Source organism: Mustela erminea, chromosome 20 (genome assembly GCF_009829155.1).
Source record: "Mustela erminea isolate mMusErm1 chromosome 20, mMusErm1.Pri, whole genome shotgun sequence".
NCBI classification, from domain to species: domain Eukaryota; kingdom Metazoa; phylum Chordata; class Mammalia; order Carnivora; family Mustelidae; genus Mustela; species Mustela erminea.
The window spans coordinates 30,175,879-30,197,526 of record NC_045633.1 but is presented as its reverse complement, the minus strand read 5'-3'; the positions used below and the strand labels follow the sequence as shown (position 1 = coordinate 30,197,526).

At 49.5% G+C, this 21,648-nt stretch overlaps 1 protein-coding gene and 1 long non-coding RNA gene across 2 annotated transcripts in view; one reads left to right on the top strand and one right to left on the bottom strand.

Moving 5' to 3' along the window:
- Positions 1-1,872: 1,872 nt before the first annotated feature.
- Positions 1,873-13,835, bottom strand: NPTX2 (neuronal pentraxin 2). Its single transcript, XM_032328329.1, has 5 exons — positions 13,045-13,835; positions 11,167-11,383; positions 6,108-6,352; positions 4,169-4,348; positions 1,873-3,324 (listed from the first exon to the last, which is right to left on the bottom strand). Exons 1-5 carry the CDS (start codon positions 13,468-13,470, stop codon positions 3,097-3,099), a joined length of 1,296 nt encoding a protein of 431 aa, XP_032184220.1. The 5' UTR covers positions 13,471-13,835; the 3' UTR covers positions 1,873-3,096.
- The window catches only part of LOC116581241, a 78,249-nt gene continuing 70,401 nt past the window's right edge, over positions 13,801-21,648 (top strand). Inside the window, exon 1 of the long non-coding RNA XR_004281963.1 lies at positions 13,801-15,199. This is a non-coding gene — a long non-coding RNA (uncharacterized LOC116581241). The remainder of the gene's footprint in view (positions 15,200-21,648) is intronic.

Sequence of the window (21,648 nt, the reverse complement as noted above, 5' to 3'; positions counted from 1 at the left end):
TTTCAGCATGGCCACCAAGGCCTTTCTGCTACATAATAGAGCTGGACCCTCTGGCACATCCCATCTGCAGCAGGGGGTGGCCTTCCCTGTCCTCAGTCCCTTACCAGATGCCCTGGTGCACTCCTCTCCCAGACCCCTCGAAGCCACTTGCCATCAGCTGGGTAAACAGCAAAGGGAGTTCTCACACTTTACAGATAGAATAACCACGATGACACCTGCTAGTGCTCCTGCTAGTGCTGCTTTTTTATACCTTAACCAGGATGTCCCCAAAGAATAGTAGGACCCAAGGGTCAGCACAACTGGCCAAATTTTCAGACAGACATTTTAGCACCGGGCACCCTGGCCAACAACTGACCCATGTATATATATATTTTTACTTTTGAGCCAGGTAGCCTGTTTTGGGGTAAAGAACTCTGGGAATCTCTTGTCCCACAGATACTCAAACCATAAATCAAGATCACACATATCTCACTACTTACTAAAGCCATAAAACAAGACTTCTCTCGTTCAGAGTTCCAGATCTTATTAAGCATGACCAAGATGACATTATACTTCTCGAAATACCCAGTTCTGGGCCCTCGAACAGGTATTAAACAGAATTCTCTCCTCCCGACCAGCCTCAAGCTAGAGACCTCGTAATGACTTACTTAAACAAGGTCAAATTCGATTAAATGCAACATGGCACGTGTCAGCCATCCGTCAAACATCGGAGGTGAATTGTAGTAACGTGTCTAGTTTTTGATGTTTGCTGACAGTTTTAAGCCTCATCTCTCCTCTTCCCATCATACCCCACGTCTGGGCGAGTAATAGAATCTAAATTATTTTTCCTTTGTGCAGGGGGCTGGGAGGAGCAGGGGGTTGTGCAAACCACACGGTGGAATCATCGGTCTGGTCCTACACACAACCACCATAAAAAACCAAGTCAGTATTCTTTCTCTGCTCTCTCAAGCTATTTCGGAACTGTGTGGGAGCCACCCTGATCTCCCCGGAAAGTTCTCATTATATGATCAACCTTTTCATACCTTCTCAGGGTGTGTGTGGTATGATCTTCTGGACATCTGAACCACATTTTCCCCACCAGGTGTCCCCAGTGGCAATCCCGACACTAAGAAGTCTAAATAATCCAATTATTTAGGTGTTCTTTCTCTCAATTATGTAGTATATAAAAACCAAAAAAGAATTAATGTTCTGTAGTTTTCAGTGTCCCTGACTTAGAGTGGCTTGACTTACAATTTTTTGACTTCTTGATGATGTGAAACCAACACACATTTAGTAGAACCTATCTCGAATTTTGAAGTTTGATTCTTCCTGGGTGAGTGATATGCAGTACGACACCGGTGATGCTGGGCCGCGGCACCGAGCCACGGTTCCCAGTCAGCCATGCCATCACGAGAGACATCACAACAGGGATGGGGCCTGCAGAGCCACAGGCCAGTTTGACCCCAGCTCTGCCTTCAACTAGCCGTGTGATCCAAGTCACTGTTTAATTGTTCCAAGCATTCACCTATAAATCGGGATTCACTTTCAGGGGTTTGTTAGGAGGAGAGAATGAGATGTATGTAGAACACAGAGTAGGTGGCCAACAGGTGTCAGGTCTGGGATAGGGAAGTGGGGGTCATCGAGGTTAAGTTTGATTCCTGGTTGAGAAGACAGGGGCCGGCTGAAGACCAGGAGACTGGCCAGAGCTTGTGGGACATCTGCAGTCTGGGCCTGGCATTGAGGAGGGAAGGGCTCAGCCCTGCACCATGCCCCTCTCCCTCCAAGCACATCAGTGCCCCTGGGTCCACCAGACATGGGCCCCAGACCTAAGGACTGTGGCAAAGCCCCACCCCCTACCCTCAGCCCCAAACATGGAGCAAACAGATACGGAGGCATCTTCCAGTGCACTTTAATCAAAATTCCATCATCAGAAGAGTTCTTGTAGCATACAATGTTAGGATGGGCATGTCAACTTGGTCCTACAAATGGAATTTCCACATATTTGCACTTCAAACATGTATGAAAAATAAAATATATAATATTTAGCTTTATAAATTTCCCCACCTCATCACTTTGTCCTTAAAATAAATTACTACCTCTGTCCAATAAATTAAGCAACCTGGAGTCACGAAGCAAATATCAGCCAAATGACTCCCATTTCCTGAAAAAGTTCTGGGGGAAATACTTGAGACAGTCAAATGCTTACAGGAATCAACATGAATTAAAGCTAGCACATTCCTCACAGTGGGGACGAGACATTAAAAATGGAAGGCTGCTAATGGCTGTTCTTCTCTGTTGGGAAAAAATAAATCCCCCCTCACCATACCGAATGGTTGTGGAAGCTGCAGCTGAACTTTTGGCACCGGTGGAGAAAAGAGGCTTTTCAAAGAAGCCATTCCCAGCGATGATTCCATCAAAGCATCGGTCTGAGGGAGAGGTGACAGAGGGGAGGGACAGCTGCCACAGCCCTTCTCCAGAACTCGCTTCTGCGTTCCTGCTCCCAGCCCCCTCTGGAGGCCCAGACGCCCCCTCCATCTTGGAGAAGGCAGGGCATTGTCCGGGCAGCCTGCCCCCCTCCTTGAGCTGAAGAGTTCCTCACAGCCTAGTAAAGAACACTAAGAGAAAGGCCCTTCTGTGGGCGGCAGGGGCTGCTTTGCCACGTGCTTCGGGGACAGCAGGGTATACTCTATACACAGGGGACACAGATATTCCAGCAGGAGAGCCGCACAGCCTTTAAAGGGGACAGACAAAAAGGGCACACGAGACATGGAGCATCCAAGAGGGCGGACAAGGCTGCGGTGTGCTAGCAATGACAGGGGCTCTGCAAGGAGCCTCAAGGGCCTTCAGCCCCCACCCCCAGCAGGAAGTCAGAGATCTCCCCACCTGCAAGCTCAGGGCTGCTTCCCCCCTCAAAACAACATAATCTAGGTAAGGAACAAAGAATCCAGTGACAAGGGCCGCTACAGAACCTCGGCCTTCGAGATTCCCTGGGAATGAGCTTTGGGGGCCCCAGCCCATTCTGGCAGGGGCTTTGTACACAGTTTAACTGGGGGAGGAGGTGGCCTTGCACTTCTGACAGGAACAGCCCGGCCCTGGCCTAGACAGAGCCAGAGGCAGCTACAAGTCAAGGAGGCGTTCCTCACAGGTCTCCACGGGCCACTTAGAAGCCCCTCCAAACACATCGACGTTGTTGTCCACCCAGGGTATGATGTTGCCGGGCATGTTCGTGGAGCAGTTGGCAATGTTGATAATTTCTTGTGCACGGAGGACGCGGTCCCATATGTTGAACTGGCTGAGCTCCCCCACGAATGCCTGCGTGGCATCGAACCTGCCCCCAACGGTGTCCTGGGGAGGGGGGAACAGAACCCCATCAGTGCAGGTTCAAAAAGCGGACAGGTCTGCTAATTCTCCTGGACTGTGAATGGCCTCTGGGAAGAGATGCCAACTTGGGAGGGAGATGGGGAGACTGGGGCATTTTCCCGACTCCCTCCAACTCTGGCTACACCTCAGGACCCCTGATTCCTTCACATCCTGGGGCTCCTCGACACGGTGCTCCAGGCTAGAGTGGAAAGACATTTTGTCCAAACTCCCAAAGCTAGCACTAGCTCCCGGTCTCCAGGCTCCCAGCCTCTCCCAGGGAAGTGAGGGGAAGAAAGGGCCCTCAGCAAACCTCAAGCACAGGCTGAAACATCAACTCTTACCCGCCCAGGAGCAGACAAGCAATGTACATTTCCCTTCTCCCACCGGGTGAGTTTCTGGAGGGCAGCTTCTGAAATCACCTTCCCACCCCCATCTCCCCCAGGGTGCTGAGCACCCACAGGCATGCCCTGAGTCCCCTAAAACACTGAGCCAGCAGTTCCTGGAAGATGCCCTATCAGTCTTTGGCATCCTGAATCGATGTTGTGCCTGGCAGAGGCTTAACATCTGGAAAGAACCTAAAGTCACTCCACGACAGCATGACCCCAGGGACACTCCTGTTCACCTGGGTTGGACTCCATTCTGGAATCTTTCCGAACCCACCACACCAACCTCAGGCCATAAGACAGCACGGGGCGAGCTGGCACTGTCCCGCCTCAGGGGCTGGGTCGGGCAGGCGGACAGCTGACTAGGGGGCCCGGGGGTAACCTTCAAGTGTAGCCTTGTGCCGCTCGGCTGGCAGCATGCTACCGTCTTGCCCCCCTGCACTCACCTGTTCCTGCCCGAGGATCAGCACACCCCCTGGCTTGATGGGGTGCCAGGGGGCCAGGTTCTCCCCAGTGCCGAGTTTCTCCCCATCCTGGAATGCTTCCCACATGCCGTCCCGCGTCGTCCAGGTGATACAGATATGGTGCCACTTGCCGTCACTGACAAACAGGGGCAGCTGCGCAACCTGCGGACAGCAACGTGCAGGTGAGGCACCCCCTCAGGGTTTCCAGAAGTCTGACCTACAGACAGACTGTTGGTCCTACTGCTCTCATCTTGCAGGGTCCCTGCTGGTCTCCCCTTCTCTGCTTTTTGGGTGACACGGGCAACTCCACCCTTCAGAAAGCCTTGGAGAGGGGACACTGTGTGACACAGACACCTCAGAGGAAAAGGGCACGTAGCCTGGGTACAGGCCCCTGACCCCAGGGTGGCCCAGCTTTCAAGGGGACACCTCTGGTCCGGGTTCTGCTGAGGGTCCAGGATGCTGTCCAGACTGAACAGATGTGAGGTGAAGGACAAACCCCCCTCCCCGCTGTGCTGAGTCTGAATGCCTCCTGCCAGAGGGCCTGAAGGGAAGTCAGGGTCCTACTGGGCAAGCCTCTTTGGAAACAGTCCGAACAGCTATCTACACTCTAGACAGAGGCTCACGATTATCCATCATGACACTTGCAGACTGTGTATGTGTGTGTGTGTGTGTGTGTGTGCGTGTGTACTCCTGTGCAGAAAAAAAAAAAAGGCCTACAGTTATGTGGGAGTGTGTGCTAGGGGTGCACACAGGGATCCCCATATGGAACAGAAGGAAGGGCACTTCTGACCCGCGTCATCCGCGCGCAGTCCCGTGAGCACTACAGCCCAGCCCAACCAGGTGCCATCCTGTTGTTACTGCTGGTATCCTAGCAACCTGCTGCTTCCTCCCAGGAATTGGCTGTTTATGTGCCACCTAACCCAAGAGGAAAACAAGGTTCTGGCCCTGCTGTGTCCAAGGGCGTTATTTAGAACAATTAATCCCTGGCTCAGGGACATGGTCACCACTAGAAGGAGCCCAATGAGGAGATTCCACGGCATCTCCCACTTCAACTCCATCCAAGATGGTTCAGTATCGCCAGAGTAAGGGGCCAGGGCAGAGGCAGCAGGGAGCTGGAGCAGCCATTCCCGCAAGGCTCAGCTCCAGCAAGGACGTCAGGACACATTTTCTTTGGCTATGCCAAGTCTGACTTCAGAATGGAAGTTTAAGTGGGGCTCCTGGGGGTCCTGCAGATGCCCAGAGCGGAGGTCTTGAGAAGACCACGCTCTCGAATACTGAAACCAGCCAGTCTATTAAAAAGGGATATTTACTCTGGAAAAAGCAAGGCTATAGAGATAGGAAACAGATCTGGTTCTCATGGGCTGGGGTAGGGGGTAGGAGCCGACCACAAAGGGGAATGAGATTTGGTTGGGGGGGAATAAGGGAGAAATGAAACATTTCCATATTTTAATTGTGGAAATCACACAAGTGCATGCATTTTCAAAACTGGTTGGACTGTTTACTCAAAGTTTTACTGTAACTTGTACCCCAGTAGACCACCCCAAAAAGATACACTGAAAAAATTTCCTACACAAAGGGACACACACAGACCTCTTCCCCTAACCAGTATGGCCCTGGGGAATAGTCCTGAGTGACTGGCCCAAGGGCCTGTGACCATTCAGGCTGGCCCAAGAGACCCCAGCTCTATTCCTCCCACGGCACCTGACCTGGACCCTGTACCGCTTCCAGGCCAGACTCACAGCTTGGATCTCCACCAGCCATGGCCACCTGCCCCTGCCGCCTACCCAGCCAGCTGGCCACAGTGGGACTGAGTTGGTGCAGAGCTGTCCCCACTGTGAGGAGGACAGCGCTGCAGCCAGCTGTCAGAAGCCACACAGGCTGACAATTGCTGCTGTGATGGGGGCATCCAAGCAGGCCTCACCTTGTCGTTGATGAGCAGCTCAATGGGGTTGTTGCCCCACTCTATCAGCACGATCTCGTTGGCCTGCCCTGGCACCGCGTAAGAGAACGGTGTGCCGATGCCCGGCAAGGCGCTGGATCGTAGCCACAGGCAGATAGTGAAGGCGTACAGTTCAGGCAGTGTTTTCTTGATCTTGCCATACAGGTAGTTTGTGCGCAGGGGGAGGGACACTTTGAACGCATCGGGAGACTTGAACGCACTGTTGCCTGGGGGGTGGAGAAGAGAGGCCATGGTGTGTTCACCTACTCCCCGCCAGCGCAGCCCAGAGCCACAGCTCACCTGGACCCCAAATTCCCCCAGGTCAGTCCCTCAAGCAACAGAGCACCTGCTACTGGGGAGCCACGGTGCAAAGTGCTACCAGCCCGGAAGTAAACAAGACTGGCCTTGCTCTTGAAAGCCTGAAGAAGCGGGTAAGGACAAGTTGAATTTAATTTTCTAGTTAAGCCAGAAAACCCTCCTTCAGCCCTTTCCTTAAAATCCTAGCCCCTTGGGGCGCCTGGGTGGCTCAGTGGGTTAAGCCGCTGCCTTCGGCTCAGGTCATGATCTCAGGGTCCTGGGATCGAGTCCCGCATCGGGCTCTCTGCTCAGCAGGGAGCATGCTTCCTTCTCTCTCTCTCTCTGCCTGCCTCTCAGTGTACTTGTGATTTCTCTCTGTCAAATAAATAAATAAAATCTTAAAAAAAAAAAAAAATCCTAGCCCCTTTAGCTCCTTCAGCAAGGGCGGGGTTGGGGCCCTGCCGGACTTGGGCTTAGAGGCAAAAAGTCCTTAACAGGGACCTAGACACCTGATTGATAAGATACTCGTCAAGCCAGTAAGTCCCTGTCACTTCTCACCCTGAAGAATCACTGCCCCCCGAGTCCACATGGGCGCCTGGACACTACAGCTTAACTCAGAAGTGGCTTTTTGGACTAAATCTCTCACATGAACCACTTTGCTCATGATTTGCCTTTTCCTCCTCAAGAGAAGATTGTGTCTGTTGATGATTTCCTGTGGTTTGAAGACAGTCAGAGACAGAGAAGTACAGAGATGCCCCTCCGCTGAGGTGAGCACCCACAGCCAGAGCCTTGAGCCCTTGGGGCCTGCCTGGGACAGAAGAGAAGCCCCTGACTGTCCTCATGTAAATGGTGCTTCCAAAATCTTTGAATGCCACTAGTACGCTTAACTGGGTCTAAGTAATTTCTAATAGTTCTGACTTAAGCTCCAAATTAACAATAAAAATAAACATACAGAAGGCAAGTCCCCATCTCGAGTTATCACAGATTCTGAGGTTTGCCAGGTACCACCCAGTTCTGTGAGTGGTCACGGCAGCAACTTCCCTCTCAGCTGGGGACCAGATGCTTCTGGTGAAGGAGCCTGAACACCCTTCGCTCATTCAACAAGTATTTATTAGGCATCCACAAGGGGCCGGAGGGACTCCATCACCATGAGAAACATGCAGGCTCTCTGGACCCAGAACCAATGGAACCATACAGGCCTGTGTCTCATGTGAGTGTATAAATCAGTCCCTTCTAAGGAACAGAGGCCACAACGGATGACCCTTTCTCCACTGTGATCCCCCAGACTCATTTGCTTTTGTAGACAGGAACATGTGAGAGAAGCTCTCTGGTGCCGTGGTTCACCCCCACCCAAGGAAGACCTGCACAGAAAAGCAACAAGGCCCAGCATCACCCTTTCAACCTCTGGAACAGGCAGCAGAGAAAGACTAGCCTCTGGGCCTTATGGGGGCTATTTACTTGAATCTGCTGCTTGTGGACTCTTATCCGGTCCATCCTGAGCTCCCCGTCAGAGTCACTGAATACCTAGCGAGGGCTGGGAAGGCTTGGTCTCCTGGGGAAGACGAGGGGGGCCATGCCGGGTACAGGTGGAAGCAAAACTGAGACTAGGAAGCCCTGTCCCCAATTCTGTGGATTGTGCAGTTGAGGCACTGAGGTTTGGAGAAGCGAGGGGACTCAACCACAGGTCACACAGCTAATGAAGGACAGAGTAGGGAGCAGAAGCCCCTCTCTCAACTACATGCAGCCACTAGTTCTTAATCTGCAAATGGCCGTGTTCTTCACGAAGGCATGATTAGCTAATAAAGAGAAATGGCTTCTATCCTTGCAGGTGGGCAGGCCTGCTGATTTAATAAGGCTCAGTGTCGGTAATATCATTAGCTAGGTGACAACAGATAGGTTTAATTAGACCTGGGAGAGCCAAGGGGCAGAGGAGGGGCCCACACCCGGAAAGCTGGTGCCCTCTATTTATATCAAACAGCTTGGAGGTTTAGAGGAAACTTCGTTAAAACCAATTAGGGCATTAAAAGGCCTGACCGATAAATCAGAGGCAGCAGGTGGCAGACAAGTGAAAATGGGGGGCAGCTGGGGCCAAAGAGAGACAGGTTCTGTCTTCTCAGTGGCAACGTTTACTTCAACTCCAAGGTGGGCTGTCCCTGGCTGGCTGGCCCGGAACCTGGAGGCTCCTGCAGATGAGCAGATCCCACGACAGAGAAAACGAGCATCCGTGGGCTCAGGCAGCGCAAGCCTCTGCATGGAGCGTCGGATGCTCACTCCTGGGCTTTCAGGAGCCTCCGGCCCAGTGGGGCTGGAGCCCACACGCCACTCCAGGCTGCAGCCTCTGGGCATCTTGTCTCCTGGGGTCACCACCAAGTTCAACCCCAGCTCTGCAACCTGCTGGGCCCGTGAATGCATGAATCACTTGGTTCTCTGACTCAGTCCCTCATCTATAACTAATACCTACCTCACATAGTGGTTGCGAGGGTTACGGAAGACACGGAATGTGGAGGTCGCAGCCTGGTGTCTGGCTCTGAACAGGCCCATAACGGGCAGGAGATGATGGACTGAGGGCCAGAGTTCCCAAAGCCCCCTACTTTGCATATGCAAAGAGGTCCATCTCCTCTGAGCTCAGCAGGATGTTTTGAGGAACAGAATGTATCTTCCACCCTTGATTTATTTGGGGCGCTGGGAGTTTATATATTCCTTTATTCTCACCACAAAAAGGACAGATAGAAACTCAGAAGACAAATTTGTCGGCAGATGATCACTTTCCTCAAAGATTCATTCCAGAGCTGGGTGGAGCACACAGAAGGATTCTAGAGTTCTCATGGTGGGTCAGTACCAGGTCCTGGGGGCTCTACAAGAAGGTCAGTCAGGGGCCCTGCCCTGTAGAGCTCAGTGCTAGCTAGAACATGAACCTCCTTTCTGTGCCAGATGAGCTCTGAGGGCTTCCCATAAAACCTAGGTACCGAGAGTGTGGATGCTGGAATCTGGCTGGGCATGGGAGGGATAGTCATACAGAGCCAGCTGCCGGGTGGTCAAAGCCATGTTGCCACTGCAGCTCACCAGCCAGTGGCCCAGGTCCCACTCAGTCCCCTCTCCCCAAATGATGCACCTCTGGCCGAAAGTTCAGGGTATTTTTCTCATCTGTGTAATGGGTATAAGTCAAGTCCTCTCTCACAGAGGTGATGTGCTCAGCACACGCTAACACGGCGGGCTTCTGTTAACCTACATCCTTGCAGCAATTCAGCCACTGAGCCAGGCAAGGTATACAGCCAGCAAGGTCTCTGGCGGAGCTCTCTTTTTGTTCTACAGCTACCCCCTTCAAGATATTAAGTGACTGTGGTGTGCCTGCATGTTGCCAGGTTCCACTGTGGGTGAGGCTGGGGAAAGGGAAGGCAAGCCACCCTCACCTTGGACCCGATGCTGCCTTTCTGTCCTCCTGTCGGCAAGAAAGGCTGCAGCCGCAGCTGCTCTGCCTTCAGGGAAGGCTCTTGAGACCTAAGGAATTTTCTGAGGTCACCCGGCAGAAGTGAGGCAGAGAGGAAATTCTTTCAGAAACTCAAGAATCCAAGTCTAACAGGCAAGTCACCCACCCCTTTCTGAGAAGGATAAGGAAGGAGGAAAGCAGGAAAGTGTTGAAGGAGCCCTGTGACTTCTGGGGAGCTGCTGTAATAAAATGGAACAGACACACCATCCCCTTGATCATCTGGCCCTCCCTTGCCAGAGTCACTAAAGGCACAGCTGGACCTTCTCCTGTCAGTTCATGAAATCGAGTAATGAGAAACTGTCTTTGACAGGCTGGTGCCTCTGAGAAGATTGCAATTTCATATCCCCTATCAGCAAACTTACACTTCACTCCCAGGCCACTAGGTAGTTTGGGGGTTGATAATGCAGTCGGAATTACGTAGGGCCCTCGATCCCTTTCCTTCCTGTCCCCCATGGGAGAAACTCACGCACCCCAGTGTGAGCAGAGGGGAGAAAGAGACTCAGAATCCACTGAAGGTCTGGTTAGGAAGTGACTGAAATGTCCACATGGCAGAAGGACAGGGTTGGGCTGTTTGCCCACGCTGGTCCTGAGGGCACTGGCTTTCCCACGGATAACAGGGGGCGGGGAAGGGGGGCCTCTTTCCTGAGAGGACCATCCTCAATCACGCTACTGTTTGCTCAAACAGCTGCGAGCTACCTCCATGCAGGGTCCGTCACTGCAGACACCCTGGGGGTCCCCGTCTGAGATGGAAAGCAGGCTGCTCCCAGCAGCAACAGGCCCCTTCTGTCTCCACCAGGTCAGAAGATGTATGAACAAGGCCGTCAAGCTGGGCAACTGTCAGGCAGAAACCCTACACCCCTGCACACCACGGGAGATGCCTCAAGTTGAAAAAGCAACACTTCGTTTGAGAAACAGAGAAGGGAGAGTGGAGACCTGCTGGGATGGTAGAGAATGCTGCGGCTTTTTGCACGTAGGGCAGGTAGGTTCAGAGATGACCCAAGAGCAGCCTCAGAGCCAACCCCAGCAAACAGGAGCAGAGCCTGGTGCTAACAGCAAGCAGGGGTCACGACTCTCTCAACGGCCCTAGTGGCCTGTCTATAAATGGGTGGCTGTGGGGCCAGCCCCCCTCTGCCTGCTCTGCCTTACTGAGCCCGGCTTGCCTTACACTGCAGCCAAACACCAAGGCAATGGGGTGGGGGTGGGGGGCTGAGAGGGATGTCAGCCAGAGGGCGACAGAGAAGCTAGTCAAGAACTCACCTCGCTCCAGCTCAGTCACCCTCTGCAGCAGAGCATTCAGGGCATTCTCTGTCTTCTGCCTGTGAGCAGAGGTCTCATTGTGGAGCAGGGACTTCTCGTCCTCCAGCTCTGCCACCTTGCGCAGCAGCTGCCTCTCCAGCTCCCCCAGTCGCCGCTGGAGCACCTCTCGAAAGTCGCTGGGCAGCATTGCATTGGACACATTCACTCGGAGCTGGTGCTTTTAGATGGGGAGAGGGACATATGAGGGAGAAGTATTAAGGCCATTTAAAAAGAAATTGTGAAATGTAGCTCTAAAAGCCCAACCACACAGGGAGAAGCTTCCAAAACAGGAGTATTAAATCGTGCCAATGGCACGAAGGGGAGCACTTCACGGACGCTTTTTTCTTTTTTGTATGGAAAGGATTTCAAAGTCAAACAAGAATTACCTTGCTGCAATCTTTGAAACTTACGAATTCCATTTTCTTCTCTCAGAAAGCTATTTTCCTTCTCTTGCTAAAAACTCAAAATTTTAATCACTATCTATCATCCTTGGGTAAAGATCACAACACAGTGAAGATTTAAAAAAAAAAAAAAAAAGTTAACCAAATGGTACTAAAGCAGATGAGCCTTCATCTAGAAGTGGAAACAGCCCCCAAGTCCCAATATGGCACAAAGGTGAATAATTATGCTTGCAGAGATGTTACTGGAAAATGAGAGGCCTAAAATGTGACAGTTCTGAATTCCAGGAATTTTTGCTTTGAATGCTGTTGCTAAATCCTCATTTCCTATGCCTTCTCCTTCTCTACCATCATGCTGGCTCTGGAGGCAGTCTGCCACTGGCTAGCCATGAATCCTTGGCAAGCTATGTACCCCCTTTCTAAGCATTCCAAATTGTAAAATGCAGCTAAGAGGATCTGCCTCAAAGGACTGTTGGAAGGGTTAAAATTAGATAATACGCCTGGTATATATTTAGTAAACTAGAAACGTTAGCTGCTATTAATCATACCGAATCAAGGGATATACAGATGCTGGAAATACTGTATTTAGCCATCATGCCACAGGAAAGCCTCAAATAATTTTGCAATAATTACCACCTGTAATTGAAACCTAGTTCTGTTAATGAGCATTCTGGTAAACGTTTTTTAACAGAAACATTCCACACTTCTTAAATAGGGTTCAAAGGGAAAGATGGAAGTTAAATGAGGATTTCTCTTCCAAAGTTCCAAACTGCATACACCTTCCAAGAGAGAAACGTAAGAAGGTCCCTTCCCCCGAAACGGCCTGGAAGGGCACCTTAGAACGGGCGCAATTCGCGGGCAGAGCATCTTTGAAGTTAAAACCAGGTTTCCTCCGAGGCGCCAACCGGCGTGTGGCCCAGGACCCGCCCGCGCTCGCCTCCCCGCCGCGACCCTGGGGTCTCCGCCCGCTCCGGTCCAGCCCGGCCTGATTTAGAAAAGGAAACGCGGGACGCCCGGGACAGCTGACCGCACTCGGCAGCCGCAAGTCACCCGGCACAGCCTCTGCGAGCGCGTGCGGCCCCGGGGGTCTCGGACATTTAGAGAGAAGAGGCCGTCCCGGTCCGCTCAACGGGATCCCGGGAAGTGAATGGCCACAAGGCGGACAGTCCCGGTGCGGGGCGGGGGGTGGGGGTGGGGGGTGTTAACCCTTTCCTTTAGGCAAGAAGCGTGGTGGGGGTGTGGGGTGTGGGAGTGGGATGCGAGCCCCGCAGGTAAGTTCGCGAACCCGAGAGAGAACCAACCCCCACCCCCGACCCCAAGCCCATCTTGCTGTGTTCCGCACTGTCTGGCTGGCAGAACCACGCGCCCCACCACTGCCCCGCGCCTCGGATCTTTCCCACCCTTCAGGATCACCCCCCACCCAGCCCCGCGCTCAGGCTACCTCGAGGCTCTCCAGGCGGTCCTTGAGGGTCTGCAGCGAACGGCTGAGCTGCTCCACGACGTGGCCGGGGTCCCGCGGCAGATCGCCCATAGTGTCCTTGCCTGTGGCTGCCGGGCCCTGCGCCTTGCCCCCTGCCAGCCCCTCGCAACGAGCCAGCTTGCCAGTGAGCTCGCGGATGGCCTCGCGCTGCGCGCCCAGAGTCTCCTTCTGCTGCACGACGGTCTCGCGCAGCTGCAGCACCGCGGCCCGCAGCTCCTCCTCGGGGCTCAGCGCGCCGCCCTGCATGGGCATCGCGGGCAACGGGCAGCCGGCGCGCGCCGCCTCCGGGGGCAGCGCCGTGCACACGAAGCGGCTGCCGGGCGCCGGGCCGTCTTGGGCGCCGGCGGCCACGACGAGCGCCAAGCCGGCGGCCAGCAGCGCTAGCATCCCGTCGCCGCAGCGCTCACTCCAGCATCAGCAGGCGGGCGGGCGCCGTCGGGGCGCGCGGCGGAGGCGCCTCCGCTGCGGGCTGAGGCCCGGCGCGCCGCTCGAGGGCAGCTTGAGCGCGGGAGCTAAGGGAACCGCCTGCCTCCCGCAGCCCGCTGTCTCCGCTCCGCGTACGGTTCTGGTCCGACCGAGTCCGCGCGCCCTTTCTTAAGCTGGGGGTGGGGGGGCCGGCGCGTGGGGCGCAGCGCCGCGAGCTCTGATTGGCCCGGCTGGGCGCGCGTCAGCGAGGGGGCGGGGCGGGGGCGCCTTCTCTCGGCGGGCGGGCGGGCGCGTGTGTGGGCCCGAGGCGGGGGCGCTAGCGCGGGGTCCCGGGGCTCTCAAAAAGGGAGGACTGAGGTAAAAAAAAAGAAAAAAAGAAGAAAGAAAGAAAGAGAGAAAAAAGAAAAAGAAAAAAAGAAAAGGAAAGGGGAAAAAAGAAGCCGCCCCGGTGCCTTCGCGAGCCTTGGCCGCGTGTCCAGGAGCCCCTCAGACCCACCCGATGATGTGGGCGTCGGGGGCTGAAGAGAAGCCGGCAGCTTCCCCGGGGCGGCTTCGGAGCTTCCGGCTCGGCGCGACGCCTCGCTCTGCGGCCACCGCCGTCCCCGTGGGGAGGGACACCCCCACTTCCCAAGCGAGGAAAGTGAGGAGGAGCCCCGGGAGGAACTCAACCCAGGGCTGCCGTCGAGAGACCCCCGCGGGCTGCGAGGGCCTCCTCGTCAAGACCGCGGTCGCCTCGCCCTGAAGACGGGAAGGAGACGCACGACGACCGCCCCCCCCCCCACCCCGGGCCGCCCGCCGCGTGCACGTCCACCTCCCCGGTCCCCAGCGCCACCCGCCGCGGTGGGCAAGACTTCTGAGGTCCGCGGGGACCGGAAACGCGCGCCAGACGCCACTGCGCGGAGGGGGCGCGCGCACACCGCCTCCGCCGAGGGCACGGCGCGGGGGCCGGCGTCACGAGGCCACCGGCGGAGCTCTCCGTGCTGGTCGGGCGACAGCCCAGCAGGTGGTGAACTTACTCAGCAAGCCCTGGGCTCCGCAGGTCCATCGGAGCGCAGCCATCCCGGAGATAGCGCGGAGGAAAGCCGGGCCCCACCCTCGTAAGCCGGCTGCCCGCAGGTTCAGCTTCCCAGGGTGAGGCCGCTGCCCTCACATTCTTGGGAGAGCCCGGATTTGGACAGAAACCCCAAAAGGCAGGAGGAGCCAGTTTGTTTCAAAATCTTGGCTGTGGCTTGCCAACAAGTTCAGAGAGATTTTGATGCACAGCTACAGACCGAGCTGGTTTACTGCACATTATAAATGGAAACTTTATTTTTTTCTCGGTGTTTTTAAGAAATCTGGTGGCAAGGTCATTAATCACATTATCCATTATACCAGAAACGAAATGGATTTGTCGCTTGTGCACAGAAGCTGAGGTTGATTCTGAAAACAAATTGTATCAAACTAAATGAAATTATTATGATAATATAAAGTAGACTGCAGTGATTAATCTCCAGAAACCAAATTTTGACCTGCTTTGCACTTCAAACAATAGTTTTCTGTTATGTAAATACTTGTGGGGTTTTCAAGGACTATGTAAATTACAAGAAAAGTTCTATTCATGAAAATCTTTTTATGGATAAACATCAAGAGACAGAAAACCTGGTCTATACAACTACTAAAGCAAAGGACAGTGGAAGTGATGGTGGTTCAGGTAAGAATATTCGTTGATAGGAAAGATATGAGGTGGGGGTGGAGGGAAGCAGGTCATGGGCTAATGCCACTGTTGGTCCGCAACACCAGGAGCTGTCAGCTTCACGTAGTAAATATGACCTTGAACAGGCTCATTCCTCCTGCATCCTTAGGTCAGTTCTTTGAAAACCCCAGAAGTTCCAATGCACCCACAAACACACAAACTGCTGTAATGAAAGCAGTAAGGTTGCAAAGCATTTTATAAAATATTACATTTTAGGTGATTCCATAAGGCACCATATCCAGACATGTTCAGAATTACCCAGATAAGGATTTCACTTTTCAGTTTTCACTTATAGGTCTTCTATGAGTATTTTTTGTTTTGTTTTGTTTTGTTTTTTTCCCTGATCTAGGTGGATCGTAATTGGATATGAAAATAGAGTAGCATAGCCTATATTGTTCCATATATCCATTCTTGACACAGGTTGATACATTTATATTTGCAACTACTTGAAAGAGATACTTGTTCCTTTAATAATTAAATAAAGCCAAGTGTATTTCCAGAATTCTAATTTTTCTCCTGAACAAAGAAAGCAGTGTATAAGAAGCCATAAAAATAACAAAGCCTATATCCCAAAATAATTACTCTTAAATTTCTCAAAAGGGATTCTAATATGAGAAATGATCAGTGAAATCGCCAAAGATGGAGAGACTGAGGCATTTAAGATGTTATTTCCTTTGGAGGCAGTATAATTAAAGGGTTCAGTTCACAAGGGTATTATGTGCTATTTAGGGTTTGATTTTGTTTTCCTGGTGCAGTGGGAAACTCTGCTGGCTGAGAAACAGGGACCAAGTCCTAATGCCAACTCTGTCACTAGCTAAGTGTTTTGGGGCAAGTCATTTCTTTTCCCTGGACCTCCGTTTCCAGTGTATAACCTAAGGGGGTTAGACTAGATTCTCCAAAGACCCCCTGGCTATGCTGGAGAGCTGATAGTTAGAATCACTGTTCAGTGTGATGAACGTTCCAGAGCCTTGTCCTTTCTGTTTCTGTCATGAACCACCTGTAAGCAAGGAGGAGTCTGGGAAGGTGGGGTGTTTGTGGATACAGCAGGTTAACCTTCACACAAAGATAGGCTGTATCTGTGGTTAAAACCTGCTGTCGATGACACGAAAGCTTGTCCTTGGTTTACTCACAGCGCAACAACCTTGTCTACCTGAAGGAGCCTACATATCTGACTCATGCTATCCATAAGGATGGTTGTGCGAGTGGCAGAGACCAGGGCCCACAGATTTTCCTCCACAAAAGTCGTGCAGATTTGCAGCAGTGAATCAGCTCCACCTAATCTCTTAGTGTAACTGATGCTGCAGCATAGTAACCACCCACTCATTCACTATGTCTCCTGGCTCCCAGGTCAGCTGAGAGCCCAGTATGGACTTCAGCCGTGCGCTGGAAATCCTGATGAGCTCATTCCGCCTCCATTTTATTGCCCCATCTGTTTGGTTCCCTTGTTCTTCTCACATGCATTTTTATCTCGGTCTTCTGGGAAATGTGCTAATTTCCACCATGGTGTCAGAGGATCCCATCTTATACTTTCTTACATTTCCTCTTCTCTTTCTCAGTGCCACTTGGGAAGTCAAGAATGGGGGTGTGAGCTCAATAACAGAATCCAAGGACAGCTTTCTGTGAACATGACTCAGGAACTGTCCTCACTGCTGAATTTCAGTTGAAAAGGGATCTAAGAGTGTGTGATGTTTTTGGGGTGTTTTTGTTGGTTTGTTTTTCTTTTTTCCTCTTTTTTGTAGGATTCAGTGCAGGTACAACAGAATCTGGAGGCTCTAGTGAATTATAACAAATACTCTTTTATGCCCAAAATGCTAAGACCTTTTTGAGTGTGAATTTTTCACTAGACTGAACTAATGGCATGGTAGAGTAGAAAATGCTCAAGATTTGGGATCTTGTTTCTGCTCTTGTTTCAATCCTAGTTTTATAACTGTCCATTTGACCTTGAGAGGATAGCTTAACCTCTCTGAGTCTCATTTTTCTTATCTCTAACACCAAAGCTAAATTTACTACAAAATGTTATTGTCAGGCCTAGTGAGATAATGTATGTGAACATGTTCGGCATATAGCAGGTGCACAATAGATGCTAATTGTCCTTTTTTTTTTCTCCTTTTCTCCACTGAATTTAGAGCTGCATTATATAAGTTCTTTCAGAACTTATTTCAGAACTTACTTTGTTCAGAAACAAAGTTTAAATTTTTCCTTTATTTTCCACAATATCCATTTGTAATTAAATGAAAGCAAGAATTCTTGAAAAAGAGCAGGCCAGTCTCTTTGGAGGAAAGGCAAGGGATGAGAACTCTGGAAAAATTTATTGGCATCTCGGAGAAAGTTATCCTGTCCTAGTGTGTGTGTGTGTGTGTGTGTGTGTGTGTATGTGTGTGTGTGTTAAAATAAAGCATTGTGTTTAATCATAGGATTCCCAAACGATTTCACACCTCCGCTAGCTTATATCACTAGGCCATATTCCTGAACCCAACTAAAAGATTTATAGTCCTTAACATTTCAGTGACTCTGAATTTGTATTGCTATGGGATCCCAATAGATTTAAGGCCCCCAAATAAAGCAAATGTTTTTTCTTCGGTGCCTCTGGGTTCTTCTTGAATGACGTGCTTCTGGTTTAATTTGGGGAGTATGTGATAGGAGACATTGAGTTTCAGACAGTGTTCCTTACGAGCATACGATCACATGTGGCAGAAAAGCCATGATTTGGGGACTGATTGATAAAGCTACCCAGTAGATTTCAATAAGCAAAAAGGGTTTTGGTGGCACTCTCTAATTTTAAGCAATAGAACAAGTTGCTGGATAAACTAGGAATACTATCTTAGCTTAGTTTTTTTAAAGTAAAGACTAGTAGACTGGGGATGGGAGAGAGGAAGGGTGGAGATGGGGTGGAGGAAGTTTGCGTGGAGAAAACAATTGAAGAATATAATCTGAATTATTCTATATTAGGAAACTCTTGGAAAGTGCCTTGCTTTTACACAAGTTTCAGAAGTAATGAACTTTACCTTTATCCAATTAAGATTTGTATGTAGCCCCCTATCTCCGTTTGGTTTAAGCACACATTTAGCTTGTTTGAATCTTTGAAAATGAGAGTCAGAAGATATATATAGAATATAGAATTTAAAATATAGAATTTTGAATTCTAGGAAGCAGCTTAAAAGAGGTTAATAGGTCACATGGCTATCTAACAGCAGGACCAAGCTGGAACTCATGTTCTCTGGTTCCCAATTAAGGACTCTTTCCTCTGTACCACTCCCTAATTTACTCATTAATAACCCTTTAAAATGCTTTATCTCTTCAAAAACAACTTTCTTAAAAATCTACAATTTGCCACACCATGACCATTTTTCTGTGATTCTCCTGGAACTCATTACAACATGCAACATTGTTGGGTATGGCTTTTTTTTTTTTTTTAAAGTAAAACTTTCCGTTGTTGGTTTTTATGATATTGTATTCTTCTGGCTTTCTTCCTTGCTTTCAGAGCTCTTTCTCTCTTCCCTACTTCCCTCTTTCTCTCTCTCTTTTTTTCTTCTTCCCTCCTCCTTCTTTCTCCCTTCCTTCCTTCCTCTTTTTTTCTTTTCTCCTCTTCTCTTTCTTTCATCTTTTTCCATTACCTATCTCCTCAATACATGTGCCCAAAATTGAGTTGTCATGATCTCTCTCCTTTCTCTCACTATTCTACCTTAACAAGTTTTATGCTTTTAGCTATGATCTCTAGGTTAATGACTCTATCCCTGATCTGTACAGAGCTCCAGAACATAATAAACCAATTGCATGCTGGAGAGACATGTCAAGGAAATACTGCCACCACTTCTAACTCAGTATGTCCTCAACTAATTTCATTGTTTTCTTCCTCATTCCTCTTTCCTCCTCCTATACTCCTTGTTGGGACATATTCATGCTTTCCAAGTCATTCAAATTGAAAACTTTGTGGAGTTACCTGTGTCTTCTCTCCCACCCTCCTAGTCCGTTCAAATTCGACTCAGTTTCTAAGTTCTAGTTGTACTTCTACAATATGTCAACTCTACATTCACTGCCACAACCTCATTACTCCTGTTTTAAACGATACAACTGCGTCCTAGCTAGATTCTCCAACTCTACCATCTCCATTCCAACATATATTCTGTTGCCGGGCCAGTTTTCCTGAACCACAACTGTGAAGCATTTAGCATCTGTACACAGAAAACTTCCATGTTTCCCTATGCAAATTTGTAAACTCTTCTGTCTCCATTACATGTCCCCCAGTTTCCTATCCAACCCCATTGTCTACTATCTTCCTTCATCACTTCCCACTAATTCAAGGAAACTATCTGATGCTTTTCACACATGATCCACACTTTACATCCTCCAGATTTGGAGGATTTAGGTTGTTTCCTACCTGTGGAATGACCTTTCTGCCAATTCTAGAACCACATAGCCTATTCATCCTTCACACCCCTGCACATGTTACCTTCTTCACAAAGTTTACCCTGATTTTGCTCCATCTGAAGCAACATTGTAAAGGACAGTAGTTTATCTTTGCATTCTTTATTTCTTTTACTACTTTCAGTCTATATTATAATTATCTTCTCTACTGGACTACAAGCTCCTTGAGAGCAACACCTAGATCTGATGTACATTCTCCTTAAAAAAAAATACCTTGTTGGATGTGCACAACAGTGATAGTGCTGTGGAAGACAAACAGAGATTTACTCAGTGTATGATTTATTCTCTGATTTTGCAGGAAAAAAGTCACTATGTTAGATTGGCAGGGGACATGTTCATGGAGAAGTTGGGATTTAAACTGGCCCTTAGAGAAGATAGTGGAAGGGGTACTTGATAGGGAATGTTGGGTGTCTGATGAAGCAGGCAAGAGAAGGAAAAGTCGAAGCCATTGGAGAAAAACAAGATATGCAGTTAGTAATGTCTGACTTTTAGTCCTCTGTTCCAAATCTGTTCTCTGTTTCCAAGGATACCTTAAGATAAATTTATCTCATTTCTGGTAGAAGATGTCACTCACCTAACCTCCATAGGGAAAGAAAGGGTCATTATTTTGGGCAAGTGACCGGAGTAGCTACTTGCAAGAATGAACAAGTGTAAGTAGTAACAATGTTCAGTTTTAATTGAGCAAAGGGAAGTGGGAATTTGTGTCTGAAACGTCTACACATTCCAGACTTTCTGAAATTCTCCCAGATGGATACCCAGATGGAAGTGTTACAGAAATGGTGGAGGGAGGGTTAGCATTTTTTTCTGCTGGCTCTGTAACACCACTTGGTGGGGGTTAAGGTGAAATTTGAAAGAATGAACCTCTCTCTGAGTACTATCAGATGTCTGAGTCCTAAGAGCAATTGATAATAGAGGGTCAGAGCCAAAACAAGTTTTCCAGTGTTGTTTATTCTCACCATGTTAGGTTCAGTCCCTCCTTGAGCTTTGAGCTAAAATTCTTATTGCCTCTTTCATCTCAGCTGAATTATTTATTCCCCCAGGAATCTTGATGTTCATACCTGGACCAGCCTCACCTTAGCTGAATGAAAGGTGCAAAGAGACTGCATGTTTTAGGTTGCTAATCAGAGAGGAACTGCACTATTCTATGTCCCAGATGTCCTGTTGCCATCTCCACTCAGCTCGAGACCACATGAAGTGAATTAAACCCTCATGTATGTCACTGCTTTTGTTGCAGAGGTGGCAGCCTCCTCCAACCAGACTCTTTCTTCTTTTGCTATGTGATTCAGTCTAGCTAATGAACAGCCCATCTGAGAGGAAGGGGGTGGAGAACATTTCCTTTAAATATAAGCAGCCCAAATAAATAAATTCTATTAAGATTTTCTTTCCTCTTCAACAAGAGCCAGTTAAGTGATCTTTCTTTCACTGCCCAACTAAAATGAACTCTGGTCGGAATTCATCACAAAATATTTAAAAACTCATTTAAAATAAAGGAAAAATCTTTGGTGGAAAGAGATTCTATGTTATGATTGGTTTTTAAGTCTAGCTTCCTGAAAACTACATAAGGTAATAAAAGGGTTATGAGAACAAAGGCATAATGCTGTATTGCAGCCTTGAGTCTTTGGATTTGACAGATAAGGTCAATTTAATGCCAAAAGAAAAAAAAAGGAAAAAAAAAAAAACCTCTCATGGTATATGAAAGGAAAAAGAATCGGAGTCAATGTGTAGCATTTTAGGTCAAAGCTTAGACTTCATTCTTTATACTGTGTTTCATATTTTTCTTTGCTATTTTGGCACTAAAAAGAATTCGCTCAATTTCCAAACCCTGTAAAAAAATAAATATGCGTTGAGTATGCTACTTGAAACTGCAGCAAATGTTTTGATATTTAATCTTTATTTTTAAACAAATAAGCAGTAGCATGAGTCCTGGTTTGGAAAGCACCTAAACGTGGAAATATAAAGAATATATGTGTTTGCTAGGTGGT

Coding starts and splice junctions, on each gene's coding strand:
- NPTX2 (XM_032328329.1), bottom strand. CDS start 13,470: ATGCTAGCGCTGCTGGCCGCCGGCTTGGCGCTCGTCGTGGCCGCCGGC. Junction 4,349..6,107: donor AGCTGCTCATCAACGACAAG/GTGAGGCCTGCT, acceptor TGCTGTCCGCAG/GTTGCGCAGCTGCCCCTGTT. Junction 3,325..4,168: donor TGATCCTCGGGCAGGAACAG/GTGAGTGCAGGG, acceptor CCCCCTCCCCAG/GACACCGTTGGGGGCAGGTT.